Source organism: Amphiprion ocellaris, chromosome 3, assembly GCF_022539595.1.
Source record: "Amphiprion ocellaris isolate individual 3 ecotype Okinawa chromosome 3, ASM2253959v1, whole genome shotgun sequence".
Lineage (NCBI taxonomy): Eukaryota > Metazoa > Chordata > Actinopteri > Pomacentridae > Amphiprion > Amphiprion ocellaris.
In genome coordinates, this window is record NC_072768.1 from 18740358 (window position 1) to 18759363 (window position 19006).

At 39.1% G+C, this 19006-nt stretch overlaps 1 protein-coding gene across 1 annotated transcript; it reads left to right on the forward strand.

Annotated features, from left to right (window-relative positions):
- The first annotated feature begins 4624 nt into the window (after positions 1 to 4624).
- On the forward strand, positions 4625 to 17038 carry LOC111574135 (overexpressed in colon carcinoma 1 protein homolog). Its single transcript, XM_023278566.3, has 6 exons — positions 4625 to 4936; positions 9750 to 9774; positions 11272 to 11307; positions 12192 to 12271; positions 13113 to 13143; positions 13275 to 17038. Exons 1-5 carry the CDS (start codon positions 4894 to 4896, stop codon positions 13115 to 13117), a joined length of 189 nt encoding a protein of 62 aa, XP_023134334.1. The 5' UTR covers positions 4625 to 4893; the 3' UTR covers positions 13118 to 13143; positions 13275 to 17038.
- The last annotated feature ends 1968 nt before the right edge of the window (positions 17039 to 19006 follow it).

The window sequence follows — 19006 nt, forward strand, 5'->3', positions numbered from 1 at the left end:
TAAAGATGACCTATCATGTTCTTGAAACCTCTATTAAACTGGCGGCTGGGGTGAGAATGCTCAGGAAACTGAACTCTATTATGAACAATGTTCCTCACCCACTACTCAATCTGGAGGTGTTCCAGCAAATCACCTTCAGCCGCAGACTCATCTTCCCTCAGTGCAGGTCTGAGCGCAGCAGGAAGTCCTTCCTACTAGCTGCAATCAGGCTTTTCAATTCACAATAATTAAATTTTTTTTTAAACTTATGAGTTAAATGGTGTGCTTCTGTTTTATCTTTTATAATTTTTCTAACTTATACACTATTTATACGGTCATACTGATGTCTATTGTGTGTTGGTGTTCTGTCGGGTTTGCAGGTTGTCTGTGTGTTAACATGCTTCTGTTACAAGTAATTTCCTGTAAAGGATTAATAAGGTATTATTGTATTCTAAACACTAAAGTGTGAGTGGTTTGGAGCCTAGTGACACAGAGAAAGCAATAAAATAAAGTCTCCATCTGCTCCTTAGTCTGACATTTTACATAAAATTAATAGAAAATGAGTAGAAATACTGTAAGTCCATCTGCAGTGTAATCCATTGGTAAGTACTGTATCTTATTGTTTGGAAGAGAACTTTGTAAGGTTTGTACTTAAGAGTTCATTGTGAGCAGATAAAACACAAGATCTAAATGGAAAGTGTCTATATTTTACTTGAAGACATTATTGATGTGAATAATAGTCTGATTGGCTTGTTAAGATGTTCATATCTTGTTGTGTAGTGTCTTGTGGTGTGATAATGTAGGCAAGCCATGACAAGCAGCGTCTCATCATCAAGCTCCCAGGCATCCTGAGCCAAGGCACATTCTTTCCTTCCCAGTGGACTTGCATTGTTTAATTGGTCAAGTTGTGGCTCTAAATCAGACAAGGCATTTCATCTCCAACTTTGATAATTAATTATGTTTGCTGGCGTTGCTAGGTCTAGTCTATAAAAAGACACACTTAATGCATTCTAACTAACCTGGATTAGATTTGAATTGCCGCCTTGTATTCCCCCAAAAGCCAGTCAAGTTACAGTTTACATCTATATCTGTCGAGACATATAATACATGTAGTGAAGACTTTGAACTGTTTTAATTTCAACGAGAGAAACAAAAACTGGAGATTCCAGAGTTTATATGTTGGCCGTTTAACCTGATTCTGATAAAACACAAAATTATAAACTTCACTGCAGAAAATGTTTTAAATATGAATGTTGCTATAAAGAAGCTACAGATTGTAAAACATGGATTCTTCACACATCCTGATGTCAGCAGCACAGAAGATTTTTCTGCAATCACAATAGCTTTATAGTGGACATCCAAGATTAATATCAACGATTCATGATCAGACCAAATTTGAAATATGCCTACAATCTCTTTTTTCATTTATTAATTCATGCTGTTGAATATTAATGTTTCTGGACAACATTGTAAAATCAGTGAAGCTTACTTTTTACTATTTGGATAGAGACTGCCATCACTTCATCAGTCTCTTCTATGAAAAAAATGTGACCACCAAATTTTAATAATTTCATATTTGAGTCCAAGTGAATGCTTGTGCCAGATATAATGAAATTCCCTCCAGGCGCTCTGAGTATATTCCATTCACAAGAATGAGTCAGCCGCGAGGTCAGTGTAGGCTTTGACATCAGATGATCCATATCTAATCAGTTGATCCTAGACTACAAGTGAATGTTTGAGGCAAAAAGCTTGTGACGGGGACACTACATTCCTTTACCCTTTTGTTGTTGTTGTTTTTACAAGTAACTTGTTGTTCACCTACAATTTCCACTTTCAAGAGTTAATGCACTGCATGTGATCAAAACCTTTTGTTAAATAAAACATGTCATCCGATCCATTAACTGAAGAGTGTATAGCTTCACCAGCAGCTCTACCATGCAAGTGCCAACATGCTCGCAAAAACAATGCTAATATGCTAAGGATTAGAAGGTATCATTTTTATCACACTGGCTAAGTTACTTTAACATTTTAGATGCTTACATTTGCCAAATGATTACATTTCATCCTAACGAAGATATGAGCATGTGTTTTATATTTCATGGCAACCCATTAAAGAATTGTTTACGTGTTTCATTAACAACACAAATGTGACCGTCGTGATGGTATTGGAGTAAAAGTCAAGGTATCACTTAAACCCTTGGGATTCATACTTGGGGGGGCGTGAATACCTTTTCAGCTGTTAAGCCATTCTTGCTACTAAGATTTACTTTTAATCTGAGGACCCACTGCTGTTATTCTTAATCTTCTACTGCAAAACGCTTTGGCTCAGTGTTTGTTGATTTGAATGTGCTATATAAGTAACAGCACCTTGACTAGACTTGACTTTGACCCCTCTCTCTCAGCCTCTTGCCTTTCTGGCAAGCACCTAATCCCTTAGACTAACATGTATGAATCACTTGATACATTCACAGCAGCTTTTGGTCTACCAGATGCGAATAAGACTGCAATGGAAGCTGTTCTCATCCACAACCAAGGCAGTGAGTTACAGATGATTGTTTGGTGGCTTAGCATCCCTCCACAATAAATGCCTAATGAGTGCTCAGTCTTCTCGCCACAACTCATCCCAAGCCAGGAGAATATGTTGGTGGACAACACTGCAGGATTTGGACCTGGACCCCAGCCAAATCCCATCTTACACCTGCAGCTAACTCTGAGATTGTGAAGGTGACAGAGTGCTACAGGAACTTTGTGTGATACACAGAAGAAGGCACGTTTCCATTAGCACCTACTCGACTCGACTCGGTTTAGGTGGTTTTCCATTACAATTGAGTACCACCTCATCATGGGTGGAGTCGTCAAAGCACGGCGGCCCAGAAGTCCCTTAACGTAATTTGTGTGCGACACAAACACAATGCAACAATGGAGAACATCGAGGCGATGGTACACCTGCTACTTGGTCTATGGCTTTTTGTCAGATTCAAAATAAGAGAGTCAGAAAAAGCTTTAGGTGGCGAATCGAAACACTCAGGAGACACACAGGAGAGTTTGGGAGGAGAGACTCTGGCTAAAGACTGTATAGCCTGGGTTGTCACAGTGGGCAAACTGGTCCACTAACACCAACACTGCTGCATCCAATACAGTCACCAACCAAAGCTTGGGCGCACATCCAGATGGACACACACTACCATTCAAAAGTTTAGGGTCACTCAGACAATTTCAGGTTTTCCATGAAAACTCACACTTTTATTCATGTGCTAACATAATTGCACAAGGGTTTCCTAATCATCAATTAGCCTTTCAACACCATTAGCTAACACAATGTAGCATTAGAACACAGGAGTGATGGTTGCTGGAAATGTTCCTCTGTACCCCTATGGAGATATTCCATTAAAAAGCAGCCATTTTTAACTAGAATAGTCATTTACCACATTAACAATGTCTAGACTGTATATCTGATGGACATCAAACTTTTGAACTGTAGTGTATGTAGGGAGTGCCATTGCATTCCTTATGGTGGGGTTCAATGTCCATTTTAAGTGGCCAGAGGCGGTCACCGTAAGACTACTTAGAACCTGTGTGGTCAAAGATATCCTCACTTCTCTATTTGCCAGGTAGGGAATCTGGTCCATAGTTTTCTTCAGCTGAGTTTGCACAGTACAGGCTTGTTGTTTTCACCTGTTTCTAATCAGAGTGGCATTACTATTCTAATTCTGTGTGTAAAGTAAATAAACAGTTAAGTGAAAAACAATATTTCCCAACTTTAAGCAGCATCAAACTGTATGTAGTTTCATGCAGCTATTTAAAACTGATTTTTCTCTACATAAAGCACTTTGTACTCATTAAAGTCTGCATAGGAACCTGTGGAAATGATAATTAGCCTGTCTAGCACAAACAATTACCAATGTCACTTTTGTTTGGAAGCTTTGTCAGAAGCAGGATTTTTCACTGAAAACTTCTCATTACAATCGTAAAAAATCGTGACTCTCTGCCACACAGACATCTTAACATCATAAGATAACACTACCAGCTGAATGTGTGAATTGGTTTCACTGCTAGAGTGCTAATTTAATGCGTCTTGCCATCTTAACTCCACTCTTATGACTATTGTAATTTAATGTCGTGATTGAAATGAGGGAAAGAGATGAATAGAAAATCACTGAAGACCACAAACAGCCCTTTAAATGACTCTTGTGCTTTCACGTGTAGTCTATCCAAGACTTTTCCAGCGTTTCACCGATTGGTGATTGTCAGAGAAGTAAACTCTGGCCGTAAGTGTGCATGTATGTGTCCCCCACGCCTAGAGAAAGCATGAATAACGATCCTCTATGTTTTAACAGAAAAAAGCAATTTGGGAATCTTACAGAATGTCACACAAACAGGCTGATATATTGATGCCCTTAAATATATTCCATTTTTTTTCGCACCTTTATATAAAAAGGAGGCTCCCCATTGGACGAGTCTCACTCCACCCTCCGCCTCCTTTCCCCTGGTTTCCTGGGCAACCATGGGGAGGAAAGGGAGGAGGAAAAGAGCAAATCCTATGAAGGCAAAGCATCTTTTACTGTCTCTCTCTCTCTCTCTCTCTCTCTCTCTCTCTCTCTCTCTCTCTCTCTCTCTCATTCTCCCTCTGTGTGTATAAAAGCCTCTCTCTCCATGCTTTCACTTCACTCTGAGCTCTCCATTGCTTTGCAGAGAGGACAGACGTGAAGACAGTGGAGGGGGATACGACCGAAGGAGATCCCTGGGAGACATTTCTTTGACCTTCCCCCTCTTTCGTTCTCTCTTTCCCTCTCTCTTCCCTCCCTTACTTTTTCCTCTGTTCCCAATGTGTGTTGGGTTCCCCTTCCTTCCTCTCTGTCCTTCTACTTATTAAGTGTCTCCGCTCTGCTTGGACGGTGGCTGCATCGATGCAAAATGGGTTGTGGCAATTCCTCAGCCACCAGCACCTCAGGAGGGGGTAAGTGTTTCAGGAATCTCTGGCTGTGTGTGTAATAATGGGTGAGTGTGTGGGAGCGGGTGAGAGAAAGAGTTGTCACTGTATCAGCATCAAGGGGAGAAGGTGTTTTGAATATAAATGAAGCGTGTCAGGGTTACCCTTGCATTCGAGTGTATATCCGTGTGTTTGTGTGTGTGTGTGTGTGTGTGTGTGTGTGTGTGTGTGTGTGTGTGTGTGTGTGTGTACATTATCAGTGTGTATATGCGTAGGAGGAGGGCTCCCAGTTGCCTGATTTCATTCATAAAATGAATCGACACCTGTATATCATAATATCTGTGTCTCGAAATGACTATAAATATTTTGGTGTGGATCAGTGTGTGTGTGTGTGTGTGTGTGTGTGTGTGTGTGTATGTGTGTGTGTGGTGGGCTCCTAAAGCCATGGGTGGTTAATCGATCATGAGGGGTCTCCCATATTTTCATGTAAGGCACCAGAGTAGCTTGAGGAATGTACCACTTTGATCACGACACTGCCACTGTATCGTTAGTCACTTGTGTGTTTTTTCGGGGGCTTTTAAGCCCATGTATTTCTTTCTGTTGCTGTGTTTGCTCTGGTTTCCAAGGGTTTCTGGGAATGAGAGAGAAGCATTTTCAATGACATTCAAGCACCTTTGTCTCCCCACTTGACTGATGCAGGTAGTGGCCTATAAGCAGGCAGCACTGAATACCTAATCAATGGTCAGGTTTCATTCATAAAGACTGGAAGATGCATTTCAATCGAGAAATTTCTGTATTGTGTGGTTTTACAGACGCTCATCCAGATGTTCCGATTTTTTGTGGCCTTTCCTCAAGTAACACATCGCTCCCAGTTGATTTAAGCTGAGACAATACATGTTCTAAATTATACTGAGTAACTCTCCGGGCACCACAGTCAAACTGAGGTAATAATTAGATTGAAGTATCTGCAGGATTACCTAACCACCATTGCCCATTAAAGCAGTATGTGTGTGTGTGTGTTTGTGCTTGAGTAAATGTATGTATGTGTGTGTGTGTGTGTATGTGTGTGTGTGTGTGTGTGTGTGTGTGTGTGTGTGTGTGTGCTTGCAGGTACTTAATCAGTGCTTTGCCAGGCATGTTAACAGAAACACAGCCAGCTGGGAATTGCAACCCGGTGCTGTTTTTTGATTTAAATGTGATCTTCTGTACTTTGCGGTTACACTGGCTGCAAACAGCATTGAAGTAGGTGCTTGAGTTTGCTTTAAGCGTGGCTTGTTTGTCCACGAAGGACAGCAGCTGTGTTTAATTCTGTGCAGCAGGCCTTATCCATTTTTCTGCTCCTTCTTAGAGGTCAGTGTTCAGCAATGTCAAGGACATGTGACATCTTGTCAATCTAACAAATGTGGACGACTGGCTGCACTCATTTGTCCATACCAGCTGACACCAGGCCAGAGTCACAGGACACTGTTTTCTTCACTGTCATGTTGCTTTCAGATAAATATAGACGCACTTCATGCTCTTATTTCATGCTATTCTTATCTAAAATCAATAGTTGTGCTATGAAACTTGTATTTTTTTGTTAACTTTTTTTGTTAGCTTTACCTTCCCTATTATTTTTTTTTAATGTATAATACACTTAATACAAGGTTTATACCACACAATAATATAGTTATAAGCAGACAACTACATGTCCCCGTCTCAAAGGATACACTTATGAGTGTGCCTGGAAGCCTCTGACTTTGCCATGATAATAGATGTTCAAATTAGTCTTTGGAAATTGTGGTTTTGTCTTTGTTTTAGAATTATTATTATTACAAATGCATAACCACAAGAATTCTAAATACACAATCAAAAAGGAAATAAGAATTAGATCCCTATTCGTTATGCATCAACATTAATTTTTATTGTTCCTCTAAGATAAGGATATCTATCTACCTATCTATCTATCTATCTATCTATCTATCTATCTATCTATCTATCTATCTATCTAGCTATCTATCTATCTATCTATCTATCTATCTATCTATCTATCTATCTATCTATCTATCTATCTATCTATCTATCTATCTATCTAATTTCTTTGAACTTGCTTGATTGCTTCCAAGAGATAAAAAAACAAACAAACATAACCTTAGCCGAGGTCATTCAGGAAACCTCAGAGTCAAGTCATACAAGTACATTCCAGTTCAAAGCTTTGGTCTAAACAAGCTCAAATGACCACACTCTATGTCACATTACTCATCCCTAGTCTTATGCACCCAGATGTGCTTCCTTGGATATGAATGAGCTTTTGTCAGACCACTGAATAGGCCCCTGTGTCAAGTCAGCAGACTCAAAGATGCACCGTGACAGCCCTTTCCCTCTACCAGGAGAAAATTTGCTGTCGTTGTGTGTCATGTAGATTCTCCAGTTTTCGCTTCATAGCACGTGATTTTTGTAGTGTTCTTTTCAAGGTACATTTGTGCACTGATACGGTGAAGTGTGACATGGAGAAAAAAACACGATTGAAGTGCAGAAGTGAGGAATTTGTTCCTCTGTTGTTGTCAGTGTGATACTGTACTTTCAAGAAGGAAGTTAGATTATCCTCCAGCTGAATGTATTATGATCTCATTACGATTCAAATCAAGCTCTGTAGACTGCCTGCGGTTCAGCAAAGAAGGAGCTGTTGTTGGTCCATAAAAGAGTCAAACAGCACTGGGATGAGCACAATGGGGTCTCTTTGGAATCGAGGCATCTTAGACTATGCCTTAAGTCATTTTAACTGTAGGTCCTCTCTTACCCATCAGATCAAGTTTAAAATGTAAGAATTCAACCGTGTAGGGGAGTATAAGTGGTGTATTGTATGTACTGAAAACCACCACTGAATATATTGCAATCTTCAGTACTTTAATAAAGTCAAAGTGGCAAAACTGCAAAAATATCACACTGAATTACAAATGCTGCTCACAGAGTTTTTAGGGTAATCGTATCGTATCATTGTTTGTGTTTCGGTCTGTTTGTATGATTGTTCTTGTTGAGAACGGTGTGTTTTGAAAGCCATTAGAATCAGGCATGTCACACTAAAAGATGTGAGATGTTGCACAGGTTTATGCTGCATACATGCCTCAGTGACAATAGACACTACATTATTAGAACACAAATTGGAGTGATAATACAAAAGGTTATTCTGTTCATTTGGGAGAATTGGTCATGACTTTGGTAATAATCAAGAGGCACAAGCGCATTTCTGAAATGTTTGAGGTGGTGTGTAACCATAATCTGTAGAAAAAACATGAAAAGAATGCCCATACACTGCAAATTTTGTTCAAATAGTTTTTTATTCTATGTACCAATAACACATTTTGACCATAAATAGTCTTCTAAGAGTAAACAGAACAATTTGTAGAAGTCAATTTGTGGTCTAAACTTTTATGAGCTAAACTAATTACTTTCCATGGTATTTTATTCTTAATGTGGGTTATCTTAATATGGAAAATACTAACCACAAATATCTGATAAAATTTAGGGAGTAACATGTATCTCCTTTTGAGATGTAGTGGACAAAAATTAAAAAAATAAAAAAATAAAATGAAGCTACTCATATGAGGTTAAGTTTGTTTACAATCTTTATGCTAAGCTAAGCTAACTGACTGCTGGGTGTAGTTTCATATTTAATGGAAAGATCTTCTTGTCTACATCTACAGAAAGCAAATAAATATATGTTCAAATCTCCGCACATGAATCTTGTATCCAAAGGCATTTATTTTGGCATGAAAGTGCAAAGAAATTATATTGCCAAACACAAAAATACAATTTGTCCAAATAATTGGCCAGTACACAATAACAGTGAAATAAAGATTAATAAAACCTAAACATCAATCTAAGAATTCTATATGTACAGTATATCACAACTGTGTGTGTGAGTAGTTGTGTGTCTCCATCATTCATTGTCCCTCAGGTACATTTCATGCTTGTTTGAACCTCATGTGTCATTGTTCTAGTTAAGACCAGGAGGGTTCACTTTTACACCTCTAAAGTACAGCTAGGAGGATCCACATCTTTACAATTATAACTCCAACTAATCAAAAGAGCCAGTAAACTAACAAGTTTTTTTTAGTTAAACGGGATAAGATGTCTGTTAATGTCTTTGTTCTGGCATACAACCACAGAGCATTTATTTAATAACACTACACTAATACTGAGCAGGGTCTCAGTGTCAGTTCTTTGTGGCATGAATTCCGCAAAATGCTTTAAACATTCCTCTAAGATGTTGCATCATACAATTTCTGCAGATTTGTTATCTGCATCCCAAGGGTGTTGTACTAGATAAAGATCTGGTGACTGGAGAGGGATTTATGAAGACCACTGAAACACAAGCCATGCTGATGAACCCACTTTGAGATGACTTTCATTTTGTGACATGCTTGGTTGTCATGCTGGAAACAGCCATAACAACACGGTAAACTGGGACCATAAAGATATGCACACGCTCAGCAACATTACACAGATAGACTGTGACATTCAAACCATGACTGACTGGGATAAAAATGGACCAAACTGTGCCAAGAAAATGTTCCCAACACCTCCACCACCAGCAGCCTGGACTTCGACATGAGGCAGGTTACATCCATAGATCCATGCATTGCACTGACTGGCTGAGTACATACCTGCATAGTTAGACAGGTGTACTTATATTCCTAATAAAGTGCTTTTTCAGTGTGTAGTTCATATCCTACTAAAAAATTGTTGTGTGACACTGATTGGAACCCCACAGGGATTAATTATTAGTGAAGCAACATGCCTTCTTCATTTCTTTTTATAATGAAAGTGATTTAAATTTTGTCTCTCTGTATGTTCTCAGGGCCAGCAGAAGCCTCCAAAGATGTGTAAGTACATAAGTCATTTTCTGATTACTTTAAGTATTAATGAGGGTCATTATCTGTGGCCTCCAGGTTTTGTACATTCGCATTACATAGTATACTTAGAAAGTGACATTGCACAGAATTTAGATTCACACTGACACTGCACTTTTTGTATTTGATAGTAAAAGCTCATTAAAAAAAGCACATGTAGATATTATGAGAATATAATTGGGATTAATGGGATTTGCACTTTTAGTTTGCTTTAGATTTTTGTAACATTCGCAGTTTAGACTGAAAGAGTTGCTATTAAGTTGAATGATACTTCCAGTGACTTAGTGAAGTATTTTTGGTATAATGAAAAAGACAGTAAATTGATACTCATAGGTAGTTTAGTTAAAAAAAACAAACAAAAAAACAAGAAAACGTTGATCAGTTTTCTTTTCCCTCACGTGTGATATTGATTGATACTGTAGAACTCTTTTCTTCATGACTTGCAAGACAAATTTGATTTGGAAAGATGCATATCTGCATATGTGTAAACACACTGTATAAGGAGAAACAAGAGTGTTGTAATGATATTCAGAAACACTACTGAAAAACACCAAAGTCACTGTAAAAAAAAATAAACTGACAGTGAAAAAATGGGTAGATATTTTTGTTTGATTTAGTGACACGATTCTTTTGGTTAAAAAAATATTTCCTCTGGCTTTAAAAATGTGTCAGTTTCAGACCTTTATGTTTTTCTCTGAAGTGTCACACAGAGGATGGTTTGTCCTTTGCCATCTGCAAATAGCAGTTATCAAAGCGTAGGGAGGGGCGGCATTTCTGAAGCATTTCCTGGAAACTGTGTGTGTGTGTGTGTATACTATGTCTTAGCATGTGTGTGTGTGTGTGTGTGTGTGTGTGTGTGTGCTCCTGATAACCATCTGAGCACCCAGCACAGGACCCGTGAGAGCTGACAGTAGAGCACTGACTCACTGAAGCTAATCACAGCTTCCTACGACTGTACAGCACAGCAAAATATCACACACACACACACACGCACACACGCACGCACGCACGCACACACATTGAGCGAGAGAGTTTACTAGTATTTGCAAAACACAAGATTAAAGGATTAATGCACCCTCGAAATGGAATACATGCCACTGTTTTGCTTGCACTGCTGGAAAAGTATCTAGACACAGTGAATACAGTGGTTCAGCTTCATGTCAGCTTCATGTCAGCCCTGAACAACAAACAGCAGCAAACCAGAAACCAGCTGGAAACTGGTTGTTCAGTAGTCTAGCTGAAGATTGAAATGAAAATTGCAAATATAACTTGCCTCATCATCAGTTGTTCCCATCAGGGTAATATGAGTATTACCCACAAGGCTAAAGCAGCAAACCACAAATGTTGTACAGCTTAGCAAAAGCTGCAGTCCACTGTTCCTTGCTTCTTATTATTGCATGTTTGTGACTTTTTTCTGTCCCCTGTGCTGCTATAAGAACTGACCTGACCTGTGCTTCTTTTCTCAATCAGGACAGAAGATCCTTCAGCAGAAGATGAGAAAAGAAGGTATTTTATCAATGTTTTCTAAATTATTTGCCACTATTATTAGTCAGATTTCACGGTGCTCTTGATTGCGTTCTATTAAGTGCAGTACATTCACTATTTTGTAGTATACAGATTATGAAATGCGAATAGTAACGCTTTTTTCCATGGAAGGCATTTCGACATGTCACAATAGGAAAAGCTCAGGTGTAAGCAATAAAATGAATTTTGGCAAAATTCCATTTAGCTGGCTGTCAACTTACTGGGACACCGCTAATAATATTAGAAACACTTTTCTTTTTATGACTGGTATAAAAAAAGTGTCTAATAAATAAATAAATCTTAGAGATAGTTACTCTGAATCACCATTACTAGTATATTATTGTTTAAAAGTGTTGTAGTTGATAATGACTGGTAATAAAGCAGTCTAATTATCTGTTCTAAAACTCCATCATTCCTTTAATACCAGTTTTATCCCACAGAAGGTTGCAGAGTGCTCTATCGTAGCTGGCATTGGGCATAAGGCAGGATTCACCATGAACAGGTTGCCAGTCATTCGCAAGACTGACACAAAGAGAAAGAAAAAATTTAACTTCTGAACCTTGAATTATCACACCCCAGTTCTTATTTGATAGGAGATTTGCCTGTCTTTGTGTCTCAAACATCTTAATGTAATGATGCAATGACTGTTTTAAATGCAAATCACAAAGATAAAATAAAAAAAGCAAAGCTCACAGAATTATCTTGTTATAATACAAAGCCTATTATGGTAAGGAAAAAAAGGTGTGATATCGTTCAAAGCAGCTACTACACTATAGTCTACCAAAACACAAATCAGTCCTCGCCATGGTTTTAAAATGCTGCCTGGTTCTTCAGATCTCCTCTCCTGTCCTCTCCTCTCCTCTCAGGAACTATGGTGGTGTATATGTAGGTCTACCAGCAGACCTGACCACTGTGGCTGCTAGTCAGTCCAAGTCTACACACAAAGGTAAACATCTACAACACTGTATACGGAACATATTACATGAATGTTAATGATGTAGTTAGTGCAGCAAACTGTAGGCTGTGATAAGATGGAAGCTCAGAGGTTGACGGACGTCTTAGAGGGAAGTATCTCAGGATATGCAGAGGAATAATCCCTGGTGGTTAAGCCACCCTCCTGTGAAACCGCATCGCCTGCAGCATCCTCGGTTTAATCTGACCTTTATTTTTTACTTAGTATTAATAGAGAAGCACCCCCTTTGCTATACCTACAGGGGTACTCATATCTGGAAAGACAAATGTATATATAGTTCACAGCATTCAATATGACCAATAAATGGATTTTTAATTAATATGTGCTTTATAAAGTGCAGTTAATTTACATTTCCAAGTGTTGCATGTTTAATGTCATCCACAACAGCCTAATTCATTTTCTCTGTTTACAAAGTGTGCAGTGAAACTGACTTGATTCATTTAAGTAACTGCCTGATGGAAAAATGTGTCGTAAGCTGTAATGTCACCAGCATTAAGACTTGATAGTAAACAGACTTTGCACTGGTGTGTCGATGTCCTGAAGGCTTTCTTCTTGTTTGCTCGCCCTGGTGATCACTGAGGTTAAATATAATAATGAACTGATTTGTTTTCGTATCTTCTGGCACGAAAAGTATTGGCTCTTTCTTTCACTGCAGTCTAGCAGTTCAAACTGCTCGGTGGAGTGTGTGGGTCTTTTTGAACATGGTGTTGACAGTGACACAGAAACGCCAGAAAAGAACAAAGAAAAAATTATCAAATAATTGGCCCTATAAATATCTGGGCACTGAGTCAGTTTTTTTCTCTCCGTTTTGCAGACTAGCAGCTACTGAAGGGACCACAACACAGGTACTTGTAGAAAAAATCAGAGAAGCCACTCACTCAGATTGTAACATCTCTTGCTCTGTTTTGTCTTCAAATGAATAGAAGTTGGTGTAAAGCCTCACATGGAAGCTGTTGACTCTGTTTTTTGTTTGCAGGACAAAAACAGGATCCTGCATATTCATTCACCTATAGACACTCACATTACAAGCAGAGAGCATGTAAGCGCCCTGATTCTGGCTCACCAGGCTTTAACACTGAGGGAAGATGTGGACAGCTTGCAAGGGCTCCGAGGACGCTGCCTCATGAAGTCATGGGTTGCACAGTGACGCAGGGATGCGCAGTGGAGGTCTGCATATTGCATCCATCATCACTCTTCACGTTTCAAAAAAGAAGAAGAAAAAAAAGTCCTAGACAGGCACCCACTCTGGGACTGGCAGCTGTGGGCGGAGGCAGCGGGCATTGTGACAGCCATCTTGGCTTCTTGGTCACATCGCTGGAACATTCTCTTTCTCAGGAGGAGACAGAACATCCGGCCAACTTACTGACTGACTGTGTGGGACTCGCACTCACTCCCAGTCGCCCTCTGCAATAATAATCACTGCTCAGTTTTTTTTTTTCTCTAAAACGCCATCAATGATTCATTGTGTGGCGAAGACAGAGCGTTAGAGAGACAGAGATAAGTCAGAGTTACACAGACAGCAGCAAACACATTCCTAATGCATGACTGAATATCTCAGAGTTATTGAAAATAACATTGATTGCAATCAGGGACCTGCTGCTGCTGCTGCTGCTGCTGCAACAGAAAAGACTGCAATGACACTGATTTTTAACAGTGGCTCTACAAATAATAGTGATGAGGCAAGTCAGGAGGGTTTTAAGTGATGTTCCTAAATGTCCTGGGTGCACCAACCGGGTCGTACCTGGTGTTGTCACTTAACTTGTGCCCCAGACTGATTATGTAACATCAGCATATGAGTCACGATACTTAAAGGAGCTCTCTCTTTCTGTCTGCCTCGTTCCCTCTCACTCTTTTTTATCTGGGTGGCTCTCTCTGCAGCATTGTTGTTGTTTTCCCCCTGAAGAGCTCTGATTATAGTGCTTCTGGGTCATTCACACAGCTCACAGTCTTTCTCATGGTTTCTAGAAGCAGAACAGTCACACGGTTTGTTCATATCTCACAACATATATGTAACATGTATCAGCAAAAAAACCCGTCTGAACATTATATACATTTACAAAAAAAGCAGCATCCTAAGAAGAAAAACAGAAATGGTGAGTTGGCTTTCACTCTGTGTTTTCTTCTGACAGTTTATTGACATTTCTTGGTAGCAACTGCATTTATTTTGTAAGAGTCTGTTTTTTTTTACATTCTGCATCAAACTCAGCTGTGAATGTTGCTTTTCTTAATCCTTAAAGGAAAATGCTAGTGTTAATGTGTATTTTTCTTGCTGCTAACAAATCCCATAAAAAGACGAAAACCAACAGATTTTTAGTCTAACAACAACAACAAAAAAATCACATCACAGAACAACTTGCTTTGTGTTTTTTAAGCATTTTGTCACATCTCATATCCGTCCTCAGTGGATGAGCTGCTCAGCTGTCATGGAGATAATTTGGTTGTTGTCATTTGACTGAGGTATCAAATTTTGGCTGCCAGATGAAAGATGATTTTACTTAATCTGCTATTTTCTAAGTTCAAGATAGACTTTCAAGCTCAGCAGTGCTAGTGTCAGTACTTTTTGATTCCCCTACCCTGACTGTGGCATTCAGCTCAAACACACTGAGGATGTATGTTTTTCTGTATGAATTAAGTATATTAATCTTTTACAAATATATATAGCTCCACTTACTTTCCTGAAGCACCTGGGCACTGCAGTTTTTTAGCAAGCAGTGTTTAATCAAGCTTTTATTTGGGACTATTTTCAGCTGCAGATTATTACACATTAAGTCCTCTTGTGAATATTTACAGCAGAAGGATGTGGAATTACCAAAATAAACTACAGTGCCCATGTTCCTTGTAGTTATGAAACATGTCACCTGGTGCAACTGTGTGTTTCATCGGTGTACTTTAATTAGATTCTAAGATTTTGGAGATCTGCATCACAGAGTAATCAGCTCTAAGACTCTGGCTGCACAGTCAACACTGTATGAGAAGGATTTACTCAGTGTTGGCTTTGGTCTTTACAGAGGGTTTACTGGCTTTAGAAAAACACAGAAAATCACCAGCCTTATCGACGACAAAAAAAAACCCTCACCAAACACCACAATGTCCCCAGAAAAGAAAAAACACATCACAACTGGGCGGGCTTTTAGGGGCCAACTTCATTTGTCAGCCAGGCTCTTGACAGTTCTCTCCACTAATGAATGTACAGCATCCTCCAGTCATCAGGACCTGGAGGAGGGTGGAAATAGGCCAACTTTAAACACTTGAGATTCAAGAGATGTTCTGTCCGCGCTACACAAAACGCTTTATACGCCTGAGTGTGTAGCTGCGACTGCCTCGACTGACCAGTCTCATAAAAACAGGGACTTACTTCACCATGCCTGAACACAAGCTTACTGTTTACTGTTTTGTCTGTTTTCTTGCGGGTGCGCTTCACAATGACGCCCACTAGCTGCCAAGCCGTGTCGCTTGTTTTCAGTCCCACTGATACCAAGGGATTTCATGTGGTGTCTTTTAATTGAAAGCCATTTGTTCAGCTCGCGTTGTTGCAGCTTTTAACACTGTTCACCTGTGCTAGAGGTAGAATGTACTGCGGATACAAAGAGCTGTTTTATGTACGGTGTAGTTTACAGCATATTATGAAAGGAGCTGCAGTGTGCCTACAGCGCTACAGCACCCATTTGATCAGTATCCCACCTGAGACACTGTCTCTTTGCTGTCCCTGTTCCTTGATGTCTGCATAGTCCTCCTCACTGCTGCTTCAGCTTCCCCACATCAGTCCCTACCAGAGGCTTGTGGCTTTTACAGCATGTTGTGTTGCCTGTCTCTCCCTCTTTTATCAGCCTCACGTTGCCCTTTATAGTTGTTCCTCCTGTATATGATGAATGTCATTGCCTTTGCCCTATTCAGTTAGCTTAGCAGGGACAAGGGGGCAGAATGTGGATGAATAAAACCGTCTGATGTCCTCTACATTAAAATGCTGCTGTAGCTGCTGCAGCACGGCATGTTGCTTGAATGTAGTAAAGGTAGGCTGTGCTCAGAGAAGCAACACATGTTGTTAAGGAGTAGTTTCACATTTTGGGGAGTGAAAAATGCCTTCTTACAGAGGGTGAGATGAGAAGAGTAATCCCTCTTAATGTCTGTATACTAAGCATTTATGAAAAGATTTGAAACAGCTAGTGGGGATGGGTCCAAAAGTATACAAAAAAATGTAGAAACACCTACCAATACATGTAAAGCTTACTACTAATAATGACACCTTGTTGTTAAAATAAGAGCATTTCTCCAAAATGTAATACTATTCCGTTTATGTTTTTAAAATATAAGGTCCTTCAGGTTTTGAGGCAAATGATGCTGAACTTTATGGAAACCACTTGAGGTCAAAGTCGCTGTGAAATGTTTTATTTATTTAGACACTAGAAAAGACCTGGGGCAGTCATTAAAAAAGCCACCAGTGTCTCTTTATGCTGTTGACCACTGTGTAATTTTCCACTTAGACAGATGATGAGATGATGAAGCTGTTTGATGGTGTCTCATGTTTAAAATTGCATTTTACTGTATATTTCTCTTTATTATGTCTGTCTTTCACAAGTACAGAGTTTAAATCACATATTGGCTTCTTGTCACTTGTTCCCATACACTCATTAATTCATAAATAATGCTGACATGATGGGAAAAAAACAGGACTGCCTCTGTGCAACTCATACATGATCACCTGACTCAATCATTTATGATTAAAGACTTTTATATTATCAACGCACAGCTGTGGTTATTGATTGTGGTCTTTGCTGAAATATATCTACCTTTTGTAATCAATAGGCTTGAAACTTGAGGGATTAAATGTGTTTTTAGTAATTGTTATAGACAGACTGCCTGACAAAATCAAGTGAGGATAGCTGAGAAAGAACATTTGTCATTATTGAACTGAGGGCCTTTGTGCAGTCTGCCTGCAACGCAATCAATCACAGCTCCATCTCAGTAATTGACTGTGTTGGGAGTGCAGGGACGAACGGGAAGGAGGAGCAGGTCGAGTTAACGGTCTCCTCTCCTGTTGCACAGAAACGCTCTGAGCCTCTCCAATGATCCCACATCATATTATGCTGTAGGTACAGTAGCTAAGGACATGGAAAACATGCCATACTGAATAAAATGAAAAGAAAATTAAACAAGTTTCACTAATAAGCCACCAAGGGACTGAGATCTGTCTGAAAAAGACATATAGCACCATATCCAGCCTATATATCCACATACAGCATCATAATAAAGATAGATCATATATTCTGCAGATGTTTCAGCTGAAATCATTTCAATGCACAAGCCCTGTTAATGGCTGTTTTAGCCAATTTACAAAAATCTAAAATCTTTCTTACTCCTAGTGGTATCTAGCCATGCAGATTTTAATTTAATAAGCCCAGGTTTTGATATATTGCGTCTGTCATTCATATTTCTACCTTCCCTCTGCCTAGTTTCCTGTGGAATTACATCCATATTGAACAAGTCTACAGCACACCATTTTTCATGTGCAAGGCTAATTTCCATTGCAAACACAGGAAGAGAGGCGTCATATATCTGCCAAAGAGGACAGCAAGGCTGTGAAAGTCAGGACGGTAGATGAGCATGAAGCATGTTGAACTGGATCCATGCAGGAGGAGTGCAGAGTTTGCATCCTATCACTGAATGTTTGCCTTTTCAGTGGCTGTAACCATGGTGTATTAAAACCAAAACAAAGTACAACCTAGTTGCCATGCACCAGTATTTGTGGGAAACAAGAATTTTGTTGGAATAAGATGTAAAAAAAATATATATAAATAAATAAATAAATAAATAAATAAATAAATAAAAAAATCTGTGTTTTGACAGAATTGTGGCACATAAATGACAACAGTCAGATAGTACAGCAGTGTAACATTTTATGGCTGCTTTTTCTTTACTCTTACTTTGTGAAACTGCCAGACTGGAAATTGGTTTGTCAGTATGTTTTTACAATCACATCATTCACAAAGGATAGATGAATTTATATTTATGTTTTTTTTATGTTATTGTTAGCTGTATGTTGTACATTCTTAATACAGATGCTGTAACAAGCAAACACTGAGGAATTTATTTGTAATTTAATTATGTATCATCCCCCTCCACCAAAACTGGTTCAGACTAATCTAAAAGTAATATTTCAGAGATCTGCGATATCTCAGAACCTAGATACCTAAAATCACCATCTACATAGAAGTAGGTGAGAAAATGTGTCTGGTAATTTGAGTGATCGTTGTAAGTGTAAATTTCAGAAGGACTGCAGGGGACATACCCTCCTCAACATTTAGCACAAACATTTGGAGCCCCCAATAAAAAACATGACAGAAACACATTTACTCATAGAAGCAACGCCTCCAGCACAGGTCTTTTTTCTTCAACATGTCAAACACAGATACATGTAAATTGTTCCAAGTTGTCAGAAAGTTTTGAACATGGGAAGTAACGTTGCAGGAATACGTACGAGCTATGGAAGTCCAGGTGATTGAAAATGAGTTAAACTGAACGAACCTGTCATTGATGTCAACCGGTGCTTGAATTTTGGGTTTCCCTATACATATGTATACATTTCAGCACAAGTTGATTTAAAAAAAAAAAAAAAAAAACACAAAATGGTGCATTAAAATACCAGAATGCAGGAAATGAGGTGTCTGATGCCCAAATCTACACCAATGGCAATCATGGCTATGAAGTCAT

Excerpts from the sequence above, each read along its gene's own strand:
- LOC111574135 (XM_023278566.3), top strand. The coding sequence starts at position 4,894 with ATGGGTTGTGGCAATTCCTCAGCCACCAGCACCTCAGGAGGGG. Across the intron at positions 9,775-11,271 it reads GCAGAAGCCTCCAAAGATGT|GACAGAAGATCCTTCAGCAG; the intron begins GTAAGTACATAA and ends TTTCTCAATCAG. Across the intron at positions 11,308-12,191 it reads GCAGAAGATGAGAAAAGAAG|GAACTATGGTGGTGTATATG; the intron begins GTATTTTATCAA and ends CTCTCCTCTCAG.